This window comes from Siniperca chuatsi, linkage group LG20 (genome assembly GCF_020085105.1).
Source record: "Siniperca chuatsi isolate FFG_IHB_CAS linkage group LG20, ASM2008510v1, whole genome shotgun sequence".
Lineage (NCBI taxonomy): Eukaryota > Metazoa > Chordata > Actinopteri > Centrarchiformes > Sinipercidae > Siniperca > Siniperca chuatsi.
This window is the reverse complement of record NC_058061.1, coordinates 3277075-3304785: the sequence shown is the minus strand read 5'-3', so window position 1 is coordinate 3304785 and position 27711 is coordinate 3277075. Positions and strand designations below refer to the sequence as shown.

The following is a 27711-nucleotide window of genomic DNA, read 5'->3' as shown; positions in this document are numbered from 1 at the left end:
ACACTGGCCTGTCTCCAGAAAAAGCAACACTGACATTAGATATGTGCATGCAATTCACATATACTCTCATCCGCGCCAACTCATAAACACACCCCAACTATCCAGGCACATTCTTGCACACCAGCATCTTCTCCTTTTGATTCCGAACCTTTCCCCTAGTGAAGAAACAACTGAACAGCCACTGTTAATCCACTCCTCAGCCCTCCTTTCTCCTTCTCTTTTCCCAGGACATTTGCCAAGGTTACAGAGATGGGAGGGGAGGGAAGCTGACACAAAGAAACAGGAGGGGGTGAGCGACATGCAGAATGTATGAGACATCAGAGAGGAGGGAGAAGTCGGCTCTCAGCTGAGCAGCCGTAGTTTTGTGTAGCTGCCAGTGTGAGGATTTTTGGCTCCATCGCGTTACAGGGCAGCCTTACATCTTCGGGCAGTGGGACAATAAATTCCACTGCTGCTGGACTGCACCAGGAGTCAGCTGACGGGGAAAAACAGAGAGGAAGCAGTGTAAGAGAGATGAGAAGGTAGGAGAGGAGGGGAGGATCTTGAAGCAGCAGGAAAGGGGCTGGGCTTTGCTGACAATGCCTCTCGCCAGTAAGGACTACAGCAACGCTCACGCTGACCTGTGGACTTTGTGCTCAGGGTTCAGCGTTTAGCGCTGGCTGCTTGCAAGAGGCCACACACCGCATGGTGACTTTTTCTTGAGCCGGTCATCAGCAGAGGAGCTGCCATGCAGAATGTACCGGAGGAGTGGAGGGAAGAACGGGATGAGAGAGCAGGAGGTGGGAGGATGGGGGAGATGTCAGTCAAGAGGAAAGGGGATTCAGAATACAGTGAAGAGATGAAGGGAGAGTGGAAGAAGAATGGAGGCACAGGTGGTGACGAGCCGGAGAAAGAGTCACTGATGATGGAGCTGACAAGGCTGGTGCAGAAGATGGTGAAAGAAAGCAGCTGGTGGGAGAGGAGGGGGATCGACTGCAGCATCCTGGCAGCAGCATTCCTCTGTTTGCCACCTGGTAAGACTCTGCGGACACTTCATACAGCTCACAGGGAGGTTTTATTTAATGGTCAAAAAGTCCTAAATGTTGTTAGTTAAAAGGGGATAAGTTATCACGGAAACTTGACATGTCAAATACAGTACGTGTTGTACCTTGAAGGTATTGTTTTTGAGTTATGGCAGGGAGGAGTTACTGTGACAGAGGACAGAAACATCAGCCTGCCCAGGGACTGCACATAGAAAATCTACTTTTTGGATCAATCTGAAACATTTACATCATTTTGATGTTAATTAACATGCTGTGCTGTCCCTGATAAATATATGAATTAAATGTAGTCAACTTTCTGCAAACACATCACATCTTGGATGTATGACTGCAAACATTAAACATTTAATATAGTTACTATATTGCCTGTAAAATGCAGAATTTATACTACAGGAAAATGTCAAATTTCTATCTCAAGATAATTGTATTTAGGGCTTTAGCTAATGATGATGATTATTTTCACTATTTACTAATCTGTCAAAAATGGCCCTTAACAATCTCCTAGAGCCCAAGGTGACGTCTTATGATTAAATATTTTGTCTGACCAGAATAGGGCTGCAATTAACAATTATTTTTACTAGAATTTAATCTACCAATTGTTTTCTTGATTAATTGTTCGATATAAAATGTCAGCAAATAATGAAAAATGCCCATCATAAGTCCCCATAGCAGAAGGCGATGTCTTCAGATGGCTTGTTTTGTGAAGACCAAAATATTCAATTTACTGTCACAGAAGATTAAGAAAACCATAACAATTTCACATTCGAGAAGCTGAAACCAGTGAAATTTGGCCATTTTTGCTTTAATTATTAGTCACTCATCAAATATTTTGCCAGTTAAATTTGTGCAATGTCTATTGACTAATTGATTAATCTTTTTATGTTTAATATTATACACGGCCCCTTACAAATACAATTAAATAAATAAATCGTCTAATTGTTTTATGTAATCACGTTCCATCAAGCATGCTTGCATTTTAAAAATAAAATACAGCTCTTTCAGTCCTGTACTGTTGTCATAACTGGTTTATACATTCACAGTCTCCCGTGGTTCCCCTCTATCTGGGTCACTGGTGGTCAGCTACTGACCTCAATTAGGACTAGCGTCTATTGTGACTCATGTCACTCGATCATTGGAACTGACAGCTTTTAGCAGCACCACGGGACACCAGGTTAAAGCTTAATTTGTAATCTAGACTTGTAGACGTGCCCGCAGTTAAAACACATTACTGCTGCATTCACTCTGTTATAATTGCTTGTTTGTGAGTTTTCCTCAAATGAATCCATACAGTTTATCCCTGACTGTAGTATAAGGGTAAAGAAATACTCAATTCTGAATTGAATTTAGTCCCACAAGGGTGCTGAGGAGGCATCTGTCATCGTGTATCACTGAGCTTGTGACTTATCACCTCGAAATAGGCTGCTTTGAAATATGAGGTGCAGAATATTAGCACAGTTTTATTGGGTTAGGAAGGAAACATGTCACCTAAACCCAGCTGTAAGCCTCGCTGGCTGCTTGTGTTGCAGGGTTATTATAGTTAAAAAGTCCAGTCTGTACAACCACATCGCTGCTGCATTTCATTAATTATTAAATGTGATGGTCATTTTATCATCAAACTGACTTTGATGACACTAAATGGTATAAATGTTTTAATGTTCGTGGATACTGGATTGAATGATCCGAGTTGAACACAGGACAAAGCAATCAAGAAAATCATAAGAATTGAAAGATAAATGTAAACAGAAACAGTACACGGTGATGTGATTATACAAGGAACCTCCTGTGTGATGAAATGGTGTCAGACACAAATCAAGAAAGTCACCTCCAGTTAAGGATAAAGTTTCACTCTTTCACCTGATCTTCCTGCGTGTCATGGCTGAAAGTCACACCACTGCTGCAGTGGAGTGACTGGGTGGGTGCTCACACTGCAAGTTTTCAGCCACACAGTGGCGTTGCTGTGGGGATGGCAGTGTGGGTCAGTTGGTCTGTTGGCTTGACAGTAAAATAGCCATTTATGGTCCCACTTTTTATGTAGCAACAGTCAAATTTTCCACTTGTCTAAAACTTAACTAAAAAGATTTTGACTGAATTCCTCACACATTGTGAACATGTTAACTGTTAGCATGTCACTCTATCATGCTATCTATACACGTGTTAACATGCTAAAATGCTAACATGCTAAACATTTCATGTCAAATGTTAGCATGATGCTAACATGCTAACCAACACACATAACACTTAAACCTGCATTAACTGATTTTTTGGCCACTTGGGGCGGCGCAACAAGCTGTAAACACAACAATGAGTTTGACAAATTATCACCATATAAAGTTGATATGGTGGACATGTTAGCAAACAGTTGCTTTTTTACACATCCAGCAGACACTGAGCATCATTAGCATTAATTTCTGGCCACCTGATGAATGTAAATCCAATATTCACTCTCCTTTTTGCTCTGTTTTGGTCGTCACCAACTCTTGAGAAAAACATCTGCCTCTTTAGCTGCTAAATGCTCCACTATGTTCACCAGCTAGTAGCTAACTTTGTCTAATGTTTGGTGCTGAATAGATAGTACAGAGTTTTTTTGCTGAGAACAGCTGCTGCTGTTGTAAATGACGCTTATGAGAGTGAACAAAACATTAAAGCTGCAGATCATGAAACCAAAACAATGAGCTTAAAGACGCTAAAATGCTCTGTAGATCTGAGGGGAGCTGCAGAGTCGGTGATAATTCTCTGTCCGGCAAAAACTACGAGCAACACCTTTCACATTATACATAGTAATTTGATACATTTTTATTGTAAAAATATTGATTATAGCAGCTTTATTTTGCGTGTTAACTTACCTTAGCAAGTTAACATGCTAATCTTAGCATTAAACACTAAATGTTAATGTCTACTAGCCTGATGAGTCATGATCCTGGATGGCATGAGTCTGACACATCCGTGTCATTAAAGTTGCTCACTGGACTAATGTTAAAAATGAGAACAAACCTGAGGGCTGACAAACTTTTCAGCAATAGCTCAAGTTCACATTGATGCCAAGTTACAAAAACATGACTTTTCCTCAGATGGATTACAGGTAAATTCCACTGAACTCAGTGCCACTCGTGAAATCCAAGAGTCTGATGTCCTCAAATGTTCCCTGTACAAAATATAAACTCTTGTGGTGCCACCCTCAGCACAAACTGTTATATTATTACAACTTAATTGTGTAAATGTAAACATAAAAAGACTGAATGTCTGTATAAATATTCTTTGCCAGTGATAATGTGTGTCCTGTTGCCAAGGTCAAGGCATCAATACCTTATCTTTTAGGTCAAAAGCCATTGTTAGTCCCGTGCTCTGTCTTGCAGCCTTCCTGCTGCTGAGCTCCTCTCAGATCCTGTGGTTTTCAGCGGGCATGCTGCTGATGGGTGTGGCTCATGCTGTCATCACCATCAAAGGGACACATCTGGCCAGCCACGGGGCGCTGAGTGAGTCGCAGGCCTGGGGAAAGTTCTGGGCCGTCTTCTTCATTGAGGTGAGATGTTCATATCATTAAACACCTGAGGCAAAGCTTATTTTTGAGTTGGTTACTATTCTCACGTGTAGCTCTGAAGCAGTGCTCTTAAAAAAACTACTGCTGAAGTGCCCTTGAGCTAGGCACTTAAAGGAATACTTCAACATTTTGGGAAAAGCGCTTGTTTGCTTTCTTGCTGAGAGTTGGATAGGAAGATCAACACCACTCTCATGTCTGTAGGCTAAATATGACGCTACAGCTAGCAGCCAGTTAGCTTAGCTTAGCATTAAGACTGGAAACAGGAGAAAACAGCCATCCTGGCTCTGTAGGTAACAAAGTCCTCCTACCAGCACATTTAAAGCTCCGTAATTAACATCATATATCTCATGGGTTTAATCTGCACAAACACAGTAGTGTAAAAATGAGACTTTGTGGTGTTATGGGGGTTATGTGCCAGACTATTTATTGGCTCCGCTGGTTGCCTGGCACAGTGACGACAAGACTCCAGGAAGTCACTGCCCCATCGAAGAAATAGTCCAATAGTCCAAGTCAAGAAATATAACCCGTTGTAAAACCACAACCTGTCTTTTCTATACTTTGTTTTTTGTACAAATTAACCAAATAATGTGTGTGATATAATGTATTAATTAGGGACCTGGTAGGCGGATTTTCTTACCTTTAAAAAGAGCCATTGTAGCTGTTTCCCCGTGTTTCCAGTCTTTATGCTAAGCTAACCGGCTGTAGCTTCATATTTACCATACAGACACGAGAGTGGTATCAATCTTCTCATCTAACTCTTGACAAGAAAGCGAATAAGCATAGTTCCCAAAATGTCGAACTATTTCCTTTGACTCCCAGCTGTTTCGGTGAAGCTGCTCAGTGACCAGCTGAATACGTCTACAGTTGTACAGAGCAGGTGTGAATGTGTGTGAGACTGTGTGAATGTGAAGCAGGGTAAGGCTTCATGCTCAGCGAAACTATCCTGCGTAAAATTAAGGTGAAAGTACTGAAAGTACTGCCAGTACTGCCGGTAAATGACCCTAGAAACAAAAATATTTACAAGAGTGAATGATGGATGTGTGTGACACTCTACGTCAGGTTATTAATGCTGTGTTTAATAACCTCAGTGCTACGATAATCAATTCAGTGAACTTTTGACCCTGTGAATTGTGTTCAGTGTTCAGTAGCTCTTTAAGTAAACAAATTTCATCTTGCTTTTTTTTGTCAGCAGCTGTTAGCTGCTTATCAAATGGAAAAGAACATATAATAAAACTAGGGTGAAGTCAGTCAATACAAATATTGATTTTCCTGCTTGATCATTGTCATTGATTGTTTTTATGTGTTGCATCAGGGACGGTTTTGTTGTTTGGATGTTCATAAACATGCCCATATGTCCTTGTGTTCATCCACTCAGATTTGTGGTTCATTCTCAGCGCAAGTCGGTGTTCAGGGCCACATTAAGATGCATCATGCTCATACTAATGTCATTGGACTCGGGGACTCCAGCGTATGGAAGGTCCCCTTCCTGCCTCGCACTGTCTACCTGTTCATAGCTCCCCTGGCCATGCCTATCATCACGCCACTTGTTGCACTCGGTAAGAGGCGCCAAAGCACCAAGGAAGGACAGACGGTTTATGAGTTTACTCAAATATTTCAACATTAAATGTGATTATCAGCATAAATTTGAGATAGATTTCTTACCTTCTGATCCTGTTCAAGTTCCCGTGTTACCTCGTCTCTCTCATTTAGGTGTGAGTTTATTCTCATACATGTGATGGTTTCTGAATCTCTGGTTTTGCAGCTCACCTCAAAGGACACTCTTTGGCTCTCGTCGTTAGGACCATCCTGATGGTAACACTGGGCCTGTATTCACAGTACTGGCTGCTGATCCACGTCTCCGGGTTCCTGTCAGCTCACAGCGCTTTGCTCTGCATGCTTGTATGCAGAGCAATGTTCACTGTGCCGTATATCCATGTCAACATTTTCCAGGTGAGAAACACCTGCAGCAGGCCTGCTGTACTGTACATGTTGGTTACATGCTCTTTAACAAGACTAAGAGTCTACAGCCATGCTAGCAGCTAAATGCTAACATCAGCATACTAACATGCTCACAATAACAATGCTAACATGCTGATGTTTAGCAGGTATAATGATTAAAATGTTCACCATCTTAGTTTAGCGTGTTAGCATGAATTAGCATTAAACACAAGGTGCATATCTGTGCAATATCCTCCGTCTCATTATAATCTTAATAAGCTACCGTATTATTATCATCAACCGGTAAACCCACTTTGTACTTCACACTTATTTTATTTTATACTTAATTTTGTACTTAATTTATTTTCTGACCTGTATTATAGTGTATTATATTTTTTTTGTTTAGTACTTCTATCCCTGTGTGCACTGACGTGATACTGAGCTGCTGTAGCAAAAGAGTTTCCCCTCAGGGATCAATAAAGCATTTCTGATTCTGATTCTGATTCTGAAGTCAGTAGGTTTCATCTTCTGTAAAAAAAAATTCATGGCAATCAACCAGTAGTTGTTGATTTCAGTCTGGACCAAAGTGGTAGACTGACAGTCTGCTGCTAGCATGGCTAAAAATACACCACATAAATTAATTTTGGTTTGAGGCATTTCCTTTTGTAGAATATGTTTTTAAACGATCATTGTATTTGAAAACAGGACATAATTTAAAGAACCGTCTCACAACAAGGTCCATTTAGTAGCTGTTCTGGAGATTGCAATCATTTCACATGATCCTCATATGTGTTCACCTCTCACAGACTTGGTAAAGACTGCTGGCCGAGTCATTTCATGCCAAATGATTATGAGAGAACCTCTTGTTATGTGGCCTTCTGAGAAACTCTTGTTCAATGCAGCATTGTGTTCTCATAGATCAGACCAGTCAGGGAACTAAAGGGATAAAAAGGAACAATTCATGCATGATTTTCCCAGAAGGAGTCCTGCAGGTCATTGTGCAGTGTTCTGATCAAAGTGTGTGAAGATGGATTATAAAACACAGGTTCTTGATGTGAAGTCAAGGGTCTAACAGAGAGAATGTTTGTTCTCTGTGGGGGGTCAGACTGAAAACCTGTTCTCCCTTGTCTCCTGGTGCTGTTGTTGGCTGTTGTCCTACCTTTACTTCTAGCCGAGGATAACCTTTGGTTTGGTTGACTGCGGCGTCTCATTTGAAAACATTGTGTAACAAAACTCTTCTCATTTCCTTTATATATGAGAAAACACATGTTTTACAAATTGACGCTGTATAGAAAGCATACAGTATACTTTATAAATACTTTATATTCTTTATTTATGCAAGCAGTGGTGGCAGTTTTCTTCTTGTTTTGGTCCGTCCGTGCCACACAAATATTGAAATTCGAGGAATTGAAATCCAGTTTGGTTGAGCTGGTTCCTGATTTACCAACCAAACAAAGCAAGCTACCCTGTGAGCCCAGACATACAGGGGCCCTGAAAGCCCTAGGTTCACCGTGTCTCAGTTTGCTTGTGAAAATTTAAATAGTATAATATCTGCAACACAAAACCACAGTTTCAGCTGAAATGGGGGGTGTAATGAGTCAGTGTCAGCGGGGGTCCCGGGCCTTGTTGATGAGGCCAGCTACAGATGGAAAGAAACAGTTTTTGTGGCGTGAAGTTTTGGTCCTGATGGACTGCAGCCTCCTGCCGGGGGGGAGTGTTTGTGTCCAGTTTGTGTCCGGGGTCAGCCACAATCTTTCCTGCTCGCCTCAGGGTCCTGGAGCCGTACAGGTCCTGGTGGGAGGGTATATTGCAGCCATTCACCTTCTTGGCGGAGCGAATGATACGCTGCAATCTGCCCTTGTCCCTGGCAGTGTCAGCAACGTACCAGATGGTGAGAATGGACTCAATGATGGCGGTGTAGAAGTGCACCATCACTGTCTTTGGCAGGTTGAATTTCTTCAGCTGCCGCAGGATTGGGAATGACTTCCGGATGGGAGCCGAAACGTCTTGATTCTGAAAACAGTGTCCAGATGACTACGACTGAAACCTTTTCTACGATACTGTTCTGCTTGTTTATTGTCTAAAGTAATTTGATGTGGAACAGACTGCACTTACAAATTGACCAGGATGTCACTATTGTTCCAAATTACAACAAAGAGCTTTAATATACTGTACCTCAGCATCCATTAGATCTTAAGTACGCGTACTTTACTTGAGTATTTCCATTTTCTGCAATTTAATACTTCATTCTCTTCTATTCCACTACATCTCAGAGTACAAATATTGTACTTTTTACTCAACTACATTTGTCTGACAGCTTTAGTTATTAGTTACTTTACAGATGACACTTTTTCATACCCTTCCTGTCCAGTGAAAACCATGTATCTCCAAATGTAGTGATTTTGAATTAGATTTTTTCTGATTGATTGAAGGATGAAGTGTTCCTTTATGGGCTGAGTTTAAGCTAAATAAAATATTTAACCCCCCCCCCCCCCCATCTACAGCAGTAAAATGCAACATTCACGTTAATGCAGCAGGAATATGAATCCAGAAACATCAGATATAATTTATTTTTTATTTAGTAATTTTACTTTTGATACTTTTACTTAAGTAAGATTTTGAATGCAGGACTTATAGTAGATTATTTTCACAGTGTGTTATTAGTACTTTTACTTAAGTAAAGGATCTGAATATTTCTTCCACCACTGTTTATACTTGAGATTGAAAGTTCATTCTTAACTTTGCAAACACCAGTTGACAAAACCAAAAGGTGCACTTAGCTATTCACCTTGTGGTGAGATTGTTTTTTTCAACAGATTACATCCTGTATATAACTTATGTGATTGCCTGTAGACATTTAACCAAACTTGTCTAAAACTGTGTGGAATCCGCAGCACATTGGCCTCCACATGTTCTCTCCGACCCGCCGACCAAAGAGGATCTACCAGATGACCCACGGGGTCCTGAACCTGCCGCGTAACCCCCTGCTGGACTGGATTTTTGGACACTCACTTATTAACTGCCATGTGGAGCACCATCTCTTCCCCTTCCTGTCTGATAACATGTGTTTAAAGGTAGGAAACAATTAAACCTCAAATCATTATATATCATCAGTTTCCACGTAGTGTTTTACCGTATGTGACTCTCACTGTAGATCTATTGGATTGTTTTGATTGAAAGAGAGATTTCTTTAGTTAAAGTTAAAGAGTTCAAAGGTGGGATCAAACACGAAGCCACTTTATTCTCCTCTACAATCATTACTGTGGAGTTACAAAGTAATCATATAATCAATTTATAATGTGTTGGCATGAAATAATGTCATAGTTGCAGTAATAACCTAGCATTTATGGTAAGTATAAAATCATCATAATTTATTAGTTGATTATATTTTGTATTAATAATCTGAATCTGCAAAGCAACTAATAACTAAAGATATAAAATTAATGTAGTGGAGTAAAAAGTACAATATTTGCCTCTGAAATGTTGTGGAGTAGAAGTATAAAGTAGCAGAAAATGGAAATACTCAAGTAAAGTATAAGTACCTCAAAATTGTACTTACAGTACTTGAGTAAATTTACTTATTTACATTCCACCACCGATTATGAAAAAACATTGGTACAAAAATGTGTGTACCAAGCAAGTGTTTACAAGGTAAAAGAAGCAAATTCCTTACATAACGGTATAAATGGATCTAAACATACCAAAACAAACTCACCTCAAGGTCCATTTAGTAGCTGTTCTGGAGCTTTTAGAGCTTTCAATCGTATCACACGATCTTCCTCAGCAGATAATTATAATATTGTATATGTGATATGACTGAAAGCTCCACAAAGGTCCATTCTGCATAATGAGTACTTTTACTTTTAGTAGTTTAAGTTTAGGCTATGTTTTGATTCTAATACTTTTGTACTTTCAGTTAAGTAACATTTTGAATGCATGACTTTTACTTCTAACAGATTATTTTGACACTGTGGTATTGCTACTTTTACTTATATAGACAGGCACATTTAAAGCAAATAATATGGACCTACACTGAGATAGATTCTTCCTCTCTTTGAGCTGTTTTTGTATTCAGCTCCATTTGATTTAATTTACTCGGCCTGAGAAGTACTACTTAACCTGTGAAAACTGTTGCATAATGTCTTCTGTGGCTCAGGAGGAGGTTTCAGAGAAAATCACCTTGATGATGTCATAGTGATGTCATCATATTTTCTCAACTTGGGCACGAAACTTCAAATTTTTATCGGGAAACTTCCGTTTCGGGAAAGCGGGATGAGGAGTTTGAAAGACCTTAACATTTACCATACATGGAGGGTTTAACGAATTTCTTTTATAGAGTTGCATTATGGGAAATGTAGGATTCAGTGTTTTTGGAGTTTGAATCATACTAAGGACTAAAAGTCAGGATGTGTCGGCCTCTGCTGCTTGAATTTTGACCATCTTTAAAAAAGCAAAAAAGTCTCTTGCGAGCCCTCTAACTTTATTGGAGAGCAATACTACATCTCTGGAGTAGCCCTTTAAAATATCTAAAATAAACATAGTACACTCAATATCCATTTAAGACCACAATACTATCTGGAAAGTACCTGGCAACTCCATAGTATACAGTAAGATTTAATTAATAATCTGAGTTACAAAGGCAGCTATTTAAGATTTTGATGTAGGTGAGTACAAAGCTTGATGCGGTTCTTTTTGTAGTCAGTGGCAGTGATGTTTACCTGTCACACCACATCATGGTGTGTGTGTGACTTGACTATTTGTATTGTATATTTGTAGCCATGGATATCCATTTACTGCAGATACTGTTCAATGTTTTTCTAGTTTGTTTGAAACCACATTTGACTTGTGTCTGTCTTCCACGGCTCTCCAGGTGAAGCCTGTTGTGTCCAAGTATCTGACTGAAAAGCAGCTTCCATACCAGGAGGACAGCTACCTCTCCCGCCTGCACCTTTTCTTCCACAAATACCAGGAACTGATGGTGTTTGCCCCGCCGATCACAGAGCTGGTGGGAGTGCAGTGATGAAGAAGCAGTAAAGGAGAAAAACTCTTCAGACTAATGACTGCTGCTGCTGAAAAGCACAAGCTTCAGTGTTTAAGTGCATTTGACGTGTTACAGCCTCCACAGTACAGGTTTGAATAGTCTCTAACATACAGAATTTTAATCAATAACACATCAACACATTAAAGATGTATGTAGTTTGCTTTGATATTAGGAGCTAAATTCTCGTGATTGATTAAATGAATGAATATCCTACACTTTTAATTTTAAATTTAATACATACACATAATACAATTTAATACATAGCACAAAGATAAGCGCACAACCAAAAGCTGACTTGATTGGGTTTAATTGGTGCTGCATTAAAAGTCACAGTGGGAGATTAATCACAGCTTTTGAACTGACCTGGGGTCTGTCTCATGAAGAAAATTCAACTTAGTGAGGCTCTCTTCGAGGTATCTGCTGGTCCTGGATAACTGGTTTCACAAAGATGGTAACCAACCGCCTCCTATAACTCTGGATTTAACAGTAACATGCAACATCAAGAGATTCAGAGGATCATATTTTATGAGATATGAAGAAATTGTTTATTCCCAGTGGGAAAGTCATTCACTGCAGCAGGAAAAAATAAGAATTCACGAAGGTAAAAGTTACAGAAACTAAGCACAACAGTTGAATATAAAAAAACAGCAATAGCTACTAAATGTGATATAAATTACTGTAAATTTACAGTATCTTATGGGCTTTAATACACTTTTTTAGTACAGTAAGTATAATTTATTGACATTCTTCAGAGCTAAAAATCAAACCAATCAAAATATTGTGCTTTAATGCTGAAAACGTGTGTTTTCGTGGTCGTCATGAATAGTAACATAATATATAACCTTTAAAGGAATAGTTCAGAGGTTTTTTCAGATTTGTTTCTCCCTGCGTCTGGTCTATACGTTAAGCTAGGCTAATCACAGCCTGGCTCCAGCTCAAAATGTCAAACTATTCCTCGTAACAGTATTTGTTTTGGATGTAGAGAGCAGCACTGCAGACTTTTACTGAACTGAAAAATACTGAACAAAACTAGGTAACTGGTAACTAACGCTGCAGCTGGCTAACCCACTGATCCTGCTTTGTGAGACAGGTCCCTGTTTCCGTAGTGACAGATGATGGTGCTGTTGTTGTCAATACACACGTTTAATTCGCTGTATCCTCATCTCAAAGGCACATCCGTGACTGCACTGTAGCTACAGTACATAAGGAGAGGTGTCTCTGTGTGTTTTTCTAATAATAAATTTTAACATTTAATTTTCATAAATTGTTTTATTGCCTTTATTGACACATTGTCTTATATTCCAGTAGCCAAACGTCCGTGCTGGCTATATTGAGTTGTTCTTTAAGTGACATTCCTGATTATATACGTTATTGTGAACGTATACACATTAAATTAAACTATCCATCATTTCTTTGAAACCTATAGATAGCTATAATTGAAATTGTGGACTTAAGTGAAAGTCACAATAAAAATCATTCACACACTCACATACATGAGAATAAAATGTATCATATTTCATCTGTGACATAAAAATACTTAAAGCAGTATTGATAGATTTTTGCCACTTGGGGGCAGCAAACAGTTGACAATTTCGCCAAAAGTGATGTACAAATGACATATTTACAAATCTAGCAAACACGGACCAACATAAACATTCATGTGGCGTAGTGTTTCTGGACACATGACAAATGTAAGTATAATATTCACTCTTAAGCTGTGGTTTGTGTCTGTAGCGGAGCTGCTCGGTGGAAACAGACCAGACTCTGGTTGTAGGGCAGCCTCAAGGTGTGAATGTGTTTGTGAATAGTGCGTTCCTGAATAAGAGAGCTTTACTCTCAGGGAAACTTACCTTAATAAATGACGTGTTTGTGTCCACCTGATGAATGTAAGTCCAATATTGTCTCTCCTTTTAGCTCTGTGTTTGGCCTCCACCAGCTCCTGAGGGAAATATCTGGCTCTTTAGCTGCTAAACGCTCCACTGTGTCCACCAGCTGCTCTCTAACTGTGTCTGTCAGCTGTTTGCTGCAGAGCAGCTGGTGTACAGTGAGCGTATCAGAGTTTGTGCACTGCAAACAGCTGCATGCTGCATCTGGAAAAAGGGTTGATGAGAGCAGTGTGGACCAAAACTGTAACGTCACAACCCATAAAACCTAAACAATGAGCAAAAAGACACACATGCACATTACAGCTAGTCCATTGTTAATATGAAAATATTGATTAGTGCAGCTTTAATTTCAGGTCTCATGAGTTCTTTTTAGCTGTTTCAGGGAAGCCTGTTGGGGTCGAAGATGGCTGCGGCAGAGAGCCCAGCACAAAGCGTCTCAGACACGACTGACCATCTATCACTGGTCATGATGAACAATACGTTCTCTAAAACAATATGTATCATTTAGAACAGTTTTGTTTTTGTTTTTTTGCAGGTGCTGTTTTCTAGACACATGAATGACTTTTTTTGAGTTCCTCAGGGGTGCAAACAAGAATAAAGCCAGCATTCATTTTCTTGAAGTCTCTGTCCAGAAATCTTTTAGTTGTTTGATGTATCTCCTCTCCCAGCTGCAGACTTTGCTCTCTGCTCCACTTAGTTTTCTTTTTTGTTTCCATTTTGGCCAATTATTTCACCACTATTTAAATGATTGGAGGTCACTTGTTAATTTCATATGTGAATAATAAGAATAACCTTTAAAAAAACCCAAAACATATTGGCCTTTGCAGAATCAAATCACAATGTAAAAAGATGTTTAAAAGATTTGTTTTTAAAACATAAGAACAATGAGGCAGACAGAGGTCAAATCCATGTCTCCGATTGGCTGAACACACGTGAGTAATCACAAGACCACATGAGAGCTGCTCTAAATGCTCCTCCTACACTTCACTGTGAGTAGGAGTGAGTCACTTGACATAAACTTTGCTCTTCAGAGTTTCCTTCAGAGTAATTCTCTGATAAGCACAGGCTCTGGTCACTTGGTGGCAGCATCCACCCTGATTTTGCCTTGTGATCTTGCTGATTCATTCACTATGTTTGCATTTTTACTGGATTTTCCACTTTCAACAGAGCAACAATGCAGTCAATGAGGCCGTCAGTGGGGTAAGATAAAATATCTACAAACAATCAAAGTTACAAGTTTCAGTCCGTGTTCAAACACAATGCATGTCGGAGCAACTGTACACCTCTCTGTTCTCTTCCTCCTTTGCAGTGCGGGCTCCACCCTGTGTTTCTTTTCCTTCGGGGAAGGGGAGGGCAGTGATTGTGCATGTCGGTGTATCATGTATTATGTTTGCTGGCCCGTCTGGTTGTATGTGAGTGCTGAAGGGGTGGATTATAACATTTAGACTGAAACTATGGGCCTTGACTGACAACCTCTAGGTGTGGCCTTCCAGGTTCTTCTGTGTGATCCAGGAACTACCGGCTGATAAAAGTGGCTGAGCCAGTTATTTTCAGAGCATAAGAGAGTGGAAGTGAAGCCAGGCTGAGAGAGACGGACTGGAGACATGGCAGATACAGCTGAAGAAGCAGCTCTTGTCCCCAAACAGCAGCTGTGTGGCGTCTGCTCAGGTGCGCTGAGCGGAGACAAGCCGGCAGCCTGTGGTCACTCTGTCTGCGGCTCCTGTCTCGGGGACAAAAGTAAAGGCTGTCCTAACTGTCTACAGAGCCCCGACAAGCCTGAACCTGCTCACGGTCCCACACAGAACGGAACGGAGGCTGAAGCTCCTGTGATCAAGAGCCAAGATGAGCAGACTCACGACTCCAAGACGGCAGAGGAGATCAAAATCCAAGAGGATCTGAAGGAGTCTGAGGACCCCAAGAAGCCCGAGGAGGAGGAGAAGAAAGAGTCAAAACCACAGACAGATAAGGAGGTGAAAAATGGAGCAAAAGATGAGATAAAAGAAGAGGAGGTTAAGGTGGCACCTTTGGGCCCTGACGATGTGGTGTGTGACTCGTGTATCGAGAGCCCCTGCAGGGCCCTCAAGTCCTGCCTCACCTGCCTGGTGTCCTACTGCGAGGCCCACCTCCGGCCTCACCTGGAGAAACCAAAGTTTCACAACCACCGGCTGGTCGAGCCGCTCAGGGACATCGAGAGGCGGACCTGCGAGAGCCACAAATGGCCCCTGGAGCTTTTCTGCTGCGCTGACGGCTGCTGCGTCTGTCAGGACTGTGTGACGGAGGACCACAGGGGCCACAACACCGTACCTGTGGTGGAGGCTAGCAGGCAAATACAGGCAAGTGATACTTTTCTCATATTGTGTATTATTTTCCTTTTATCAGAATTCCTCAAAACTGCATGTTCATATATCCAAATATATTAAGTTCACCTTTGATCTACTATACAACTCTCCTTCTGAAACAACTAGTTGATTAAAAACAAAATATTCGATAACAGTTTTGATAATCGATTAATCATTGAAGTCAGTGGTTCCTAACCTTTTTGGCTCGTGACCCGTTAAAATTAAATATTGTCTGCTTGTAGCCCCTCATCACAGGTTGTAGCTCAGTGTGGACACAAACTGTGAGCAGCTAAACAAAAGAGTAATTTTTTTGAGAGATTTATCCTCTTTGAAGGATTTTCAGAGGCCTGGAGAGGTCAAAGTACCCAGTACTTCCCAAGAAAAAAAGCTAAGAAGTCAGAAATCATAAACAGATTTTTTAAATATGCCTTTAATTATCTGGGTTCCCTCAGGTCGAGAACCACTAGTCTAAATTATTTATCAAGCAAAATGTCAAACATTCGCCGGTTCCAGACTGTGAGGATTTGCTGCTTTTCTCTGTTTTATGTCACTATAAATTGAATATCTTTAGGGTTTTGGACTGTTAGTTGGACAAAACATTCTCAAATTACACTAAGTCTCCTGTGCGGTTTTGTTATCTGATATCTAGGCTCGCTGTGTTTATTTATTTTTCAATCTGTGGCAAAGGTAGAGTCTGCCACAGTTTGAGCAGAAACATGAGGGCTAAAATCATTCTTACTGCTTTATAAAATCAAACAAAAATACAAATTTTCAACATCAAAAGAACAAAATATGACAGTACAAGCTCCAGGAGCTCCAACAGAATCCTTAACTCATATCCACACTGCTGCTTTCAGATATATATATATATATATATATATATATATATATATATATATATATATATATATATATATATATATATATATATATATATATATATATATATATATATATATATATATATATATATATATATATATATATATCTGATCGCTTCAGTCCAATTAGGACAGTAAATCCACTGTAAAGGTCATCAAATCATGGGCTGGCCCTGTGTGATTAACAAGATAGTTTTCCCTTTCCAGCAGTCTGGAAACTTAATACTCAGATTTATTTAGCCCCTCTGACGCAGAGAAAGCTCAACCTTTAGCTAGTGTCATTGTCTCTGTCTATTAGACAGTTTGTGACCCTCAGTTTCATGTGCTCCAGTCCACATTGCTGCAGATATCTGTATCTGCATTTAGCATATCTGCTTTTAGCCTACACCTGTTATTTGCAAAGTGCATTGTTGCAAAACCTTAAAGGGCTTCATTAGAGCTGTAAAGCAAACAGTGTTTGGAGGCCTGTAGTGTCAGTAAAGCTGTTTGAGAATGTGGGTGACACAAACGCTACTCGCACACTTTGAAGTCATAATCACAGCTGCATTTACTGACCTACATAACTTGTTTTTAAAAAGTCTCTAATTTTGTATGAATAGAAAACAAGACGGGAAATAGTAATACTAAAGTTGAAATGAAAATAGATTCTGCTAAAGACAATAGAGTTAAATAACTTCCTGTTCAGAGTCCATATTTGCAGACAAGAAATCCTCCTTTTAGAGAACTTATTACATAACTCACACCTCTGTTTAGCTTAATCCTACTGTCCACTGCCGCTTTGGTCTGACCTAGCCTCAGTTTATGCCTCTCATATTAGCATTACATTCCCAGAGGTGAGCATCAGTTTCTCTAAAAGATAAATACCTGGTGGAACTGGTGGATAAGTTTAAAAAAAAACACTGATGAAGAACATGTCAAAGCAAAGTTTGTGATCTGTTGAGGCAGATTTGATTAAAGATATGCTCACTGAATGCTAAACTGGCTTTGTGCTGTCAGGTTGAAGAATGTTTACTATACATTTTATAGTATTTATACTTTTTTCTTTTGAAAATACATATATAAACAGGTTTTGAGGATAGTGCATCTTTAATATGAATTAATTTGTCTTTTGTTAGTTCCAACTGTTTGTTTGTGCAAGTAAAACACTCGAGTGACATGTTGATATTATTCTAGATGTGACATCTTTATGTATCCTATTTATTGTTGGTTATTAAACATCCTAAGTATTTAATATTGGTTGTCCACTTAAATTACTGTTGATGTTCTTCTACATTTTTCTAACCTGAGACAATGAAACATTTGTACAAAATTTTAGGAAAGTAGGTATCGATTTTTGGTTAAATACATCAAAAGATCATCTGCAAATAAATTATCGATTTTTACCTGCATTAACATGTTCCTGTCACCACTGCAACTCCATTTTTGTTGTCTTATAAGTTCATGTGAGACGGCACATGGGAGAAGTATGACTTTGGGGCTGTATGGCAGAAATCTCTGAGCGCAAACTTCTCCCAAGTGCTGTAGGATGGGCATTTGTATGTGCAGGACACAATAACTAGCATAACTAACTTTAACTTTTGGATCTTGTCTAAATGTTTCTGCTGGCAGTTCTGGTGTTGATACAAAGAGGTGTGTGGAGAGACGGCATCCTTGTGCCCGTCTCCAAATGACATTCCTCAGGCAATAGATTTTAGCTGTCTATGACAATTTTACAAATTTTAGGTTGATAAATGTTTTAACATAGACTTGACGCCCTGTCACACTGTCTAAAGTGAAATGTAGTGTTACCTCAGGGTCTAAACTTTCTGGAAAAGAATACTGCTTGAGTGCCAGCTTCAGCTCCTTGGACCTGCCCGAGGAATTCAGACTTTGAATCTTAAAACAAGCCAATGCTACGAAAACCAGAAATGTCACAGTGTAGAACAGGATATGTGACCCTCCCACAGATTAGAGGAAACTAGGAAACAACACAGTTTTCCTGAAGAAACAGCTTCAATGTAATTTGTGTCTGTTAGGATCTGGCATATTTTCAGCATGACATCATGGTTGTGGTTTCTGAGAGGAGACCTGTTGAATCCTGTTCTCTTCTTGTGGTTACAGAGGGAACTCTGTGAGAAGCAGACTGAGATGGTGAAGACGGTGACAGCAGCAGAGAACGCCATCAACAAACTTCAGCTCAACACAGTCTCTATTGAGGTAAACGCACCACATGACTAAGCTGAAATGAGCTCACTGAGTGTATGTCACATGAATGTCACAATACTTAAATAAATATCAGTTGGTGGCAGCTATTTCTTGCTTGAGAACCCACTGGCCTGTAAGCCCTGAGGTATTGGAGCCACCCAAACCAGACAGGTTTCCCTGATGTATGGGAGGGGAGCTCCCACATGTCAGAAAGACGTAACGAAGCATTCCCTCAATGAGTTTGCAGTTATGTAATTATCATGTGACCCGATGCATTCCCTACCTGTTATCTGTCAAACTCTGTCTGAGTTTTTTGCGATGCATCTCTTCCTCGCTAAGAATGTAAAGAATGCTCACCCATACAATGTGATCTGAAACTAAAAGCACTTTTCCACAGCAATCGGTGACCGAGGTACGAGCGGTGATCGAGAGCCAGTTCGAGGAGCTGCAGGCGTTGGTGGAGAAGGCGAAGCGGGAGGTGACGGAGATCCTGGAGGTCGAGCAGAAGCAGGCGCTGAGGCAGGCCGAGGGGATCCGGGTTCACCTGGAGCAGAGGTGCACGGAGCTGAAGAAGACCCAGGCTCAGATGGAGAAGCTCTCGAGAAACAAAAACGATGTGGATTTCTTACAGGTAACACCACCAGGATCAAGTCCATACGGTGCCGTAGTATGTTTCCCAAGGACAAAGTAATGGCTAAAGGCTGCAAAAATCCTCATGATCTTATCCCTAAATGGCACTGTATTTGTTCTGTAGGAGTATTCACGGTGGAAGAAAGAAGCCACTGATATTTCTCTGCCTGGGGTCTACATCGGCCTGATGGACCGTCTGAAATCCTTCAGCCGTGTGATCGTTGACTCCACGCAGGAGCTGTGTGCCATGCTTGTGTCTTCATACATAGAGAAAGTTAAAGAGACATGCAAGAATGGTAAAAAAAATAATAATAAATAGCACAAATGCACAGATAGTTGTCTGTCTGGGCATGTTCACACGTGAAGAATTTTCAGCCTGTGTCATAGCTTTAGAGCTCAGGTATGCGGTGGTGTACCTAAATATGCCTTCAAACCACCTGTGTGCTCTATGAGTCACCTCTTTTGAGTGTCACCTACTAAAGCTGACAGACAGAAAATACTTGTTTCCTTGTGATGCATTTTTTGTGATGTGTTATCAGAGACTGAAACATATTTTCTTCCATTGCAGACAAAATGGGAATAAAGACAACAGTTCATGAAATTGTTGCAGCAAAACAGAACATGTCTATACCAGATCCAGTGACACATGCCGACTTCCTCAAGTGTAAGTGTTTTGCATATTTGAATACGGGCCAGTGGGCTGAGTTACTGCAGTCATGGTTGTAGTCAGGATTTTAGAAATGCTGAGGTAAAGAGTCCCACTTCCCTGACACCACATCGGTAGAAAACTGTGAAGATCACAGCATAAAATTTGTGCATTTTAATGCATTTTGAGACGGTGTAGTCCCTCATTCGTCCAGGAGTGTTCGGAAGTCATTCTTTTGAGAGCAAAGATGATGCATTAAGACAGTTGTTTCTAGGTCCAGTCCTCAAGCCTACTGACCAGACTCTGGATCACATAAATCAGGTGTACGACTTCATGAATAAATATAGAAAAACGTATGTGGTCTGGAAAACTGGAGGTAGGAACTATATCAATCAAAACCTCCATTCATCCACCTATCCATTCTCTGTAAATGTTTATCCTGTTCAAACAAGGCGGGGGGCTGAAGCCTTTTCCAGCATGTATTGCACCTGAGGCTGGGTGCACCCTGGACCGGTCTATCACAATCAGACCGCTACATTGTTTTTGCCTGGTTTGCTTACAAATGCAGTTCCTACACTTTCCCCCCGTCGTGTCCTTCTTTGGATGCCAAAAACATGTCATCCCCTAACGACCCACCATCCCCGACAATTCACTATCAACTGTTTACAATATTAGGAAAAGTAACAAAAGGAGACAAGTTGAATTTTACTGAAATCATATTGTCAAGAACATCAGTGGTACATAAGTAAAAGTAGCAGTACAACAATGTAAGCAAGCCGAAGCCCTGCATTTAAAATCCTACTTAAGTAGAAGTATTATCAGCTAAATGTACTTAAAGTATCAAAAATAAAAGTACTCGTTCTGCAGAATAATCCTGATCGCCCTGCCAGCATCAGACCACTCCTGTTTGTTTATTGTTCCCGAATGCGCCCCCCCTAAAAAAAACTGTAAATAGCCTATATATGTATATGTATTTTTTTCTTGAAATATATATTTTTGTTTAGTCTAAGTTGTGACTGCTGTAAAAAACAATATGGAGGATGACCTTGGTGACCTCAGTGGTATTTGCAGTCCTGACTAGTCTTATGTAACACTTTCACAATCCTCTCCCAGATGCCACGCACCTGAGTTTCGACGCTGACACGGCTCATAAGTTCCTGCGCCTGACAGAAGAAAACAGGAAGGTGACTAACACCACACCCTGGCAGCATCCGTATCCTGATGTACCTGAGCGCTTTGAGAGCTGGCGCCAAGTCCTGGCAACAGACAGCTTCTATCTGGGGCGACACTACTTTGAGGCAGACATCAGCGGCGAGGGGACGCACATCGGCCTGACCTACAAGAGCATCGACCGCAAGGGCAAGGAGAGCAACAGCTGCATCACAGGAAACAACTTCTCCTGGTGTCTTCAGTGGAACGGCCGCACCTTCTCCACCTGGCACAGCGGCGTGGAAACCCCTCTTAATGTGGAGAAGTTCACTCGTATCGGGGTTTATTTGGACTACACGCGAGGCTTCCTTGCTTTCTACGGTGTGGATCACACCATGACGCTCATCCACGAGTACAAGGCAGAGTTCCTGGAGCCTCTTTATCCGGCTTTCTGGTTGCCCAAGAAGGAGAATATCGTGGCCTTGGTGGCACCAGATGAGCCATTACGGCTCAAAAGCCCCTCTCCTCCCACCTCACCTGCAAACGGAGCTGTAAAACGGCAGCATAGCAATGATCAGAAGTCCGTTTTTCCGGGATCATTTAAGTGACAATTCAACAATAAGAGAATACTGTTTAAAACCTATAAACCTGTATGAAATGTTTGTCTCTCAGCAATAGACTTATTATCTGAAACTTAAAGGAAAAAATATGGAAAGTCTTGCCATATTAAACCTGCTTACAGCAAAACTAATATGATATTCTCATGTATATTTGGGCTCAATTCATATTTATACCCCTGTGTGCGTTTATGACTACCTGTGTATGGCTACTGTTACTTTTCACCACACTGAATTCAGAAGTGTCCTATATTTTCTGTATGAAAATAAAAAATTGTAACTTCATTTGCAAATAAAATCTCTTTTTGTTCACAGTTCAAGCTTCCCCACTGCATCAAATCAAGAGGCTCACTTAAATAATTTGTGGGATATTTGGACTTCTGTTATTGTGGATTTCTTTGGAAATTATCCTCTAGATAAACGGGAAATCTGCCACAAAAACTAGGTGAATAAACTGGGAAGTAACTTTGGCTGTTGTACTACACGTTGAACATCAGAAAGTTGTGGAGTCGTGGCTGAAATAATCCAATAAAGTTGAACCTGAGCAGAGTCTACCCTATCACTGAAATGTCACTATTGACATGTTGTATTCACAGCTTACCTGAACACATACATATGTAGTTAATGTATAAGTTAAAGGTAGCATTTATTGTCATTGCCTGGTGTATACACCCGAAAGAAACAAAAACAGGTACAAAAATGTATAAAGACAATAAAATACAGTATTAAGTAGTGTAAATTGACTGTATTTATATAGCGCTTTTCTAGTCTACTGACCACATGCCAACATTCACACACACATTCATACACTGAAACTTTAATTTATCCCTCTCATTAAATTTCTTCATGCTTCAAAATAATGCTAAAATCAAGTCTAGATGTTTTCCCACTGTTTTATTTTGAAAACGGTCCACTCTAAACTGTCCATCCTGTTTTCTAATGGAGTCTAAACATCAGAAGTTACAGAACTTGGTGTAATTAATTATGAATGTATTATTGTGCAAGTGCATGTGAAGGTAGTACATCAATAAACCAGCAGAATTATTAAATACCAATGTGATACAATACAACAGTATAAATATATCAGTTCTGAGAGGTATTATGCAATAAGTATACAATGTAAACACTCCAATTAAAGTAATTATTCAATTAAAATGAAAACGTAACCACTGCAGTGACGATGATGAATATACGTGGCACGTTTTGGTCACCTGACCGCCGTGTACAGTGACGTGTGTGCCAACTGAGCATGTAACCAGGAAGAGCCTGCTCAAATTTCAACATGCTAGCAGAAGTAAGTAACACATTTTAATGTTTATATTTTATCTGCTACGTAGAATATATCAAACAGCAATGTAGCGCCAACTAACAGAGCTAAGAACGAACAAAAAAGTTCGTCAACACAAAATATATCCAAGCTGAGGTGAACATCTGTCGTGCTAATTTTGCTAAGTTGGAAGCTAGCATGCTAAGTTTAGTAGCTATTTACATTTCTTCACAGCCAACGTTAGCTTAGATTCACCTTAACGTTTCCAAAAAACACTTAACGATACAATTTTCTTCTAATAAACACCCACAACAGCGTTTATTTTCGGCTTGTATACGTGTATTCACATCACACTTACGCTACTAGCCAGCTAACGTTAGCTAGCAGCTGTAGCGTTTCAGTGTCAGCTAACGTTAGCTACGTTGCGTCTTCCCCATCATTATAATCATCAAATAAAAACAAAAACTCGCAAATTAAATTAACGGCAACATTCCTGCCGAGAGACCTGACGTCGCCTTGTTGTGTGTTTTATTAGTCATGTTTAATTTAAACATTTAACTGAATACAAAAGATCCCAGAGTTTCTGAACAAAATACTGGTAGTAAAGTGGTGTAGTAATTGTAATTGAATACACGGATTCTTGATTTAAACATGCTGTTATCTCTCAGGCTCATATGACCCATGACTAGTCCTTATGTACACAAAGACCAGGCTTTAGTTGAGCCGATGTTGTGTACTGCGAGGGTTTAGCCTCTTCCTTCTGATCCATCAGGATACCAACGACGAAGACGTGTCTCTGTTTGATGCGGAGGAGGATGCAGGGAAGAAGAAGAAGACCAACATTAAGTAAGTTAACAGATAACTGTCTCTCAGTACTTGCTGAGTACTTAAACTACAACGGACTGACAGCACAATAGAGCTGGAACTCAACTATTTTGATAATTGATTACTTGTTAAATTTGCTTGTTCCAGCTTCTCAAATCTGAGGATCTGATACTTTTCTTCTTAAACTGAATATACTTGGGTTTTGGACAGTTGGTTGGACAAAACAAGCAATTTGAATACATCACCTTGGGCTGTGGGAAATTATTATGGGCATTTTTCACTAGTTTCTGACTAGTTGCTTCTTGTTTTTTCTACCGATCGATTAATCAAGAAGAAAATCTGCAGCCCTGCAGTACGGTATCAATTATTCTACCATGTAGATAAAACATGCTCAACATTGCTTTAAACGTGTTGAAAATCTGTTACCAGGCATCCAGTGGCCTCCTTCTTCCACCTCTTCTTCAGAGTTAGTGCCATCGTCGTGTACCTGCTCTGCGAGATTTTCAGTAGAAGTTTCATCGCCTGCATGGTTACAATAATCCTTCTGCTCTCGTGTGACTTCTGGGCAGTAAAGGTGTGTCTTTTACTTCTTTTACAAGATACGTTTTCGCTAGTCAGCAACAGGAATTCTTCTTACCATGCTTATGTTAATTTAAGGCCAAAATTATAATGTATATTTACAGAACATCACTGGGAGATTGATGGTTGGTCTAAGGTGGTGGAACCAGGTGGATGATGATGGCCGCAGCCACTGGGTGTTTGAGTCTAGGAAGGTAAGATGCTCCTTAGCTTGTTCCATGTTGCTTTGGTGTTAAAGTAATTGTTCTGTCTTTAACCTCACACGATACTGACCTCTTGTACAGTATGGGGTTGATTAATGCACTTGTTCACTGTCAGCAGGCCTTAGAGTATTTGCAGGTCCTAACTGTGAGAATACCCTGTTTTCTTCAGGGTACTGGGAAGCATCAAGCGTCAAATTCTGAGTCCCGAATCTTCTGGCTCGGACTGATCATTTGTCCGGTCCTCTGGGTCATCTTTGCTTTCAGCACCCTCTTTTCCTTCAAGATTAAATGGGTGGTAAGTCCTCAACTTTAAAGGATAAACTGCCGTTGTTTTGGAATTTTCTTATTGTCAACAAATCCCGTAAAAAGAACCAAAACCATCATTGTGTTCTACTGTATTCTTACTGGAGACGTAAATCTTTAAAAACAGGTCATAAATGTATCGTTGGTATCTTTTAAAACGTAATTTAACAAAAGTTACTCAAACAGGAAGAAATTAGTGCTTCTATTGGACTATTTTCAGCGGCGGATGAATCCACATGTGGTGCTGTAGTGAGTGTTTGGGGCAGCAGGACGGTGTGTGTGGGACTGAGTCAGAATAAACTACAGTGTGTGTGTTCATGGTGATGAAGGAACACGTCACCCAGTGCAACAGTGTGACTCACTGATGTGTTTTTAATAGTTTCTGGACAACAATGGAGCTCTGTGGCACAGAGGAAGAAGACGTATCAGGCAGTGATACACACACAGCACTTGTTAGTGGATCAATTCATTGTTGCTGTTTGTCTTTTCATGGGATTTATTGCTAATAAGAGAAATATTAGAATATCACCAGCCCTATCTGTTAACAATGTTGCTGTCAAATCACAAAACGCTCTCAAACTCTGACTGTCGTCCTCCTCTCAGCCTGTCGTGATCATGGGTGTGGTGTTGCAAGGGGCCAACCTCTATGGTTATGTCCGGTGTAAAGTGGGAGGCAAGACCAGCCTAAAGAACATGGCTACGAATTATTTTGGTCGACAGTTCCTCAAACAGGTGACCTAAATTCTGAGTAAAATGCACTGATAGTCACATTATTTGTTGTTTCACAAATTCTCACGTGTGTCATGTTTTTCCTCCCCAGGCGCTGTCTAAAGAAGAGGAAACGTAGAGTGCATCTCTGCGATTTTAACATGTTTGCATTATTCTTAATGCTATTATATATATTCTTTTAGCAAGTGGATACATCAAAAGAAATCTTTTTGCAACAAGATCTGAAAATAACAGTTCACTTTGTTTTCCACAGAGATCTTAGGTCTGGTAGCTGTTTTCAGTAACTGAAGCTCAGCAATAAACCCTCACAGACTTTAACTGATGCTTAAGAGTAAATGCATGAGTGAAAAAGGGTGCAAGGGCTTGAAATGTTTGATGTGTGTAGTCACTGCTCCCTGAGGTATCTTATTTAGTTTATCTTATTTAGTTTTTTTCATTGCCTCCTAACTTTAATCTTTATAAAATGTAAAAAATGTAGTTTCTGAGAGGTATTGTACAAACATTTTTGTTTGTAGTGATAGACAAGGTTGTAAAGTAAGAGTGTAAAGTATTCCAGGAGATTTGTAAATATGTATGTAAAGAAACTATGTGGAACATCTTCTTTTGTGCTAATACATTTGTAACATTTTTCCGAACAGCGTGGTAGTTTTTTATTTATCCAAATAGTTTGTTGTTCAGTGTGAAAAAAAAAAAAAAAAAGTACGAGTTGAATCTGATTCGTTTTCTTCGTTGTTGGTTTGAGGACAAATCAGGGATTTTTACTATGGAGACCAAAAGTGTCTGAATTTAAAGAGACATAAGATATGAAAAAAGAATCATAATAAATACAAACAACATACACAATGTAACCATGAACTGAGATTTTATTGCAGATCATGTTTGTTTAATTCCAGCAGTTTTTATTTTCCGAAGTGTGTTTTTATGTCACAACAGCATTTCTCCAAATGACCGTTTTATTTATTTAATTCCTTTTTAAAATCACAATTTTTTGTCTGTCAATCAAGACAATTGGTTGTTGCTTTGGTCTGATTGAGCAAACAGACAAAATTAAAAAAACAAAACAAAACAATAAAAAAACAAACAAAACGTAAATAATAAAAATACACACAAAATAATAAAAATATGATGTGCAAACAAACATTTCATAATATTTTGCTGAGTTTATAAACGTTATTGGATTATTTCACTGCTTATATTTTATCAGTATTTACTCGTGATTATGTACTTTAATATTTTTAATGTTTCATTTATTTAATATTGAACACTTTGGGTCTGTATCTGTTTTATGTTTTGGTCCTTTAGTAGACAGCAGCGACTCCCAGCAGTGTTTTACACAAACTAACGATCATGCAGATTACTTAATAACTAATTTAGTATAAAAACAAGATTGTTTGATTAGCCACAACAAACATGGCGTGAATGTGTCCCAAACACTCCCAGATCAGCAGACGGACCCGGAAGAGAAGCCACGGGTTCGTCAAGTTCACGTACCGGAACATGGGAGACTTTACTTTCAAAATAAAGCCGATTAAATGTGCACAAAGGAAAATAGATTTATTACGCGTTCTATTTAGATGTAAATTTGGATACAAACGTGACCCACCGAAGCACATATGACTTATATTTAAAAAAAAACCCCAAAACACGTAAAGATCTTTAAACTGCTGGTAAGTATGAGGTTACTGCATATATGTGCATGGAGGTCAAAATTGATCGGTAACTTAGATTAAGTTCGGAAATCATTTGACGTTTTAGCATCACATACGTTGATAGAGAAACTTCTTGAAGAAAGAGACCAAGTGGTGGGTTAATAATTCCGACTTCTGGTCATTATTTTCAGTTTGGTTGCTTATACCGAACAGAAGTCGTAACACCAAATTCGAGAGTAGGGTGTTTTACTTTGAAACTCCGACCGG

At 39.7% G+C, this 27711-nt stretch overlaps 3 protein-coding genes across 5 annotated transcripts; all 3 read left to right on the top strand.

Moving 5' to 3' along the window:
- The first annotated feature begins 311 nt into the window (after positions 1 to 311).
- Positions 312 to 12817, top strand: fads6 (fatty acid desaturase 6). Its single transcript, XM_044177764.1, has 6 exons — positions 312 to 1013; positions 4394 to 4560; positions 5954 to 6134; positions 6341 to 6528; positions 9411 to 9590; positions 11387 to 12817. Exons 1-6 carry the CDS (start codon positions 728 to 730, stop codon positions 11534 to 11536), a joined length of 1152 nt encoding a protein of 383 aa, XP_044033699.1. The 5' UTR covers positions 312 to 727; the 3' UTR covers positions 11537 to 12817.
- A 1628-nt stretch (positions 12818 to 14445) lies between these two features.
- Positions 14446 to 22433, top strand: trim16 (tripartite motif containing 16). 3 transcript variants are annotated; one of them, XM_044177763.1, is made up of 8 exons: positions 14446 to 14643; positions 14753 to 15658; positions 15740 to 15776; positions 18764 to 18859; positions 19245 to 19478; positions 19602 to 19773; positions 20046 to 20141; positions 21237 to 22433. In XM_044177763.1, exons 2-8 carry the CDS (start codon positions 15048 to 15050, stop codon positions 21878 to 21880), a joined length of 1890 nt encoding a protein of 629 aa, XP_044033698.1. In that variant the 5' UTR covers positions 14446 to 14643; positions 14753 to 15047; the 3' UTR covers positions 21881 to 22433. The 3 variants fall into 3 exon arrangements, with proteins under 3 accessions (XP_044033698.1, XP_044033697.1, XP_044033696.1); XM_044177762.1 differs by having other exon boundaries at positions 14447 to 14643; positions 14937 to 15776; XM_044177761.1 differs by having other exon boundaries at positions 14447 to 14643; positions 14753 to 15776.
- Positions 22434 to 23059: 626 nt separating this feature from the next.
- tvp23b (trans-golgi network vesicle protein 23 homolog B (S. cerevisiae)) lies at positions 23060 to 26430 on the top strand. Its single transcript, XM_044177765.1, has 7 exons — positions 23060 to 23183; positions 23929 to 24002; positions 24411 to 24555; positions 24665 to 24754; positions 24933 to 25058; positions 25670 to 25798; positions 25887 to 26430. Exons 1-7 carry the CDS (start codon positions 23172 to 23174, stop codon positions 25911 to 25913), a joined length of 603 nt encoding a protein of 200 aa, XP_044033700.1. The 5' UTR covers positions 23060 to 23171; the 3' UTR covers positions 25914 to 26430.
- The last annotated feature ends 1281 nt before the right edge of the window (positions 26431 to 27711 follow it).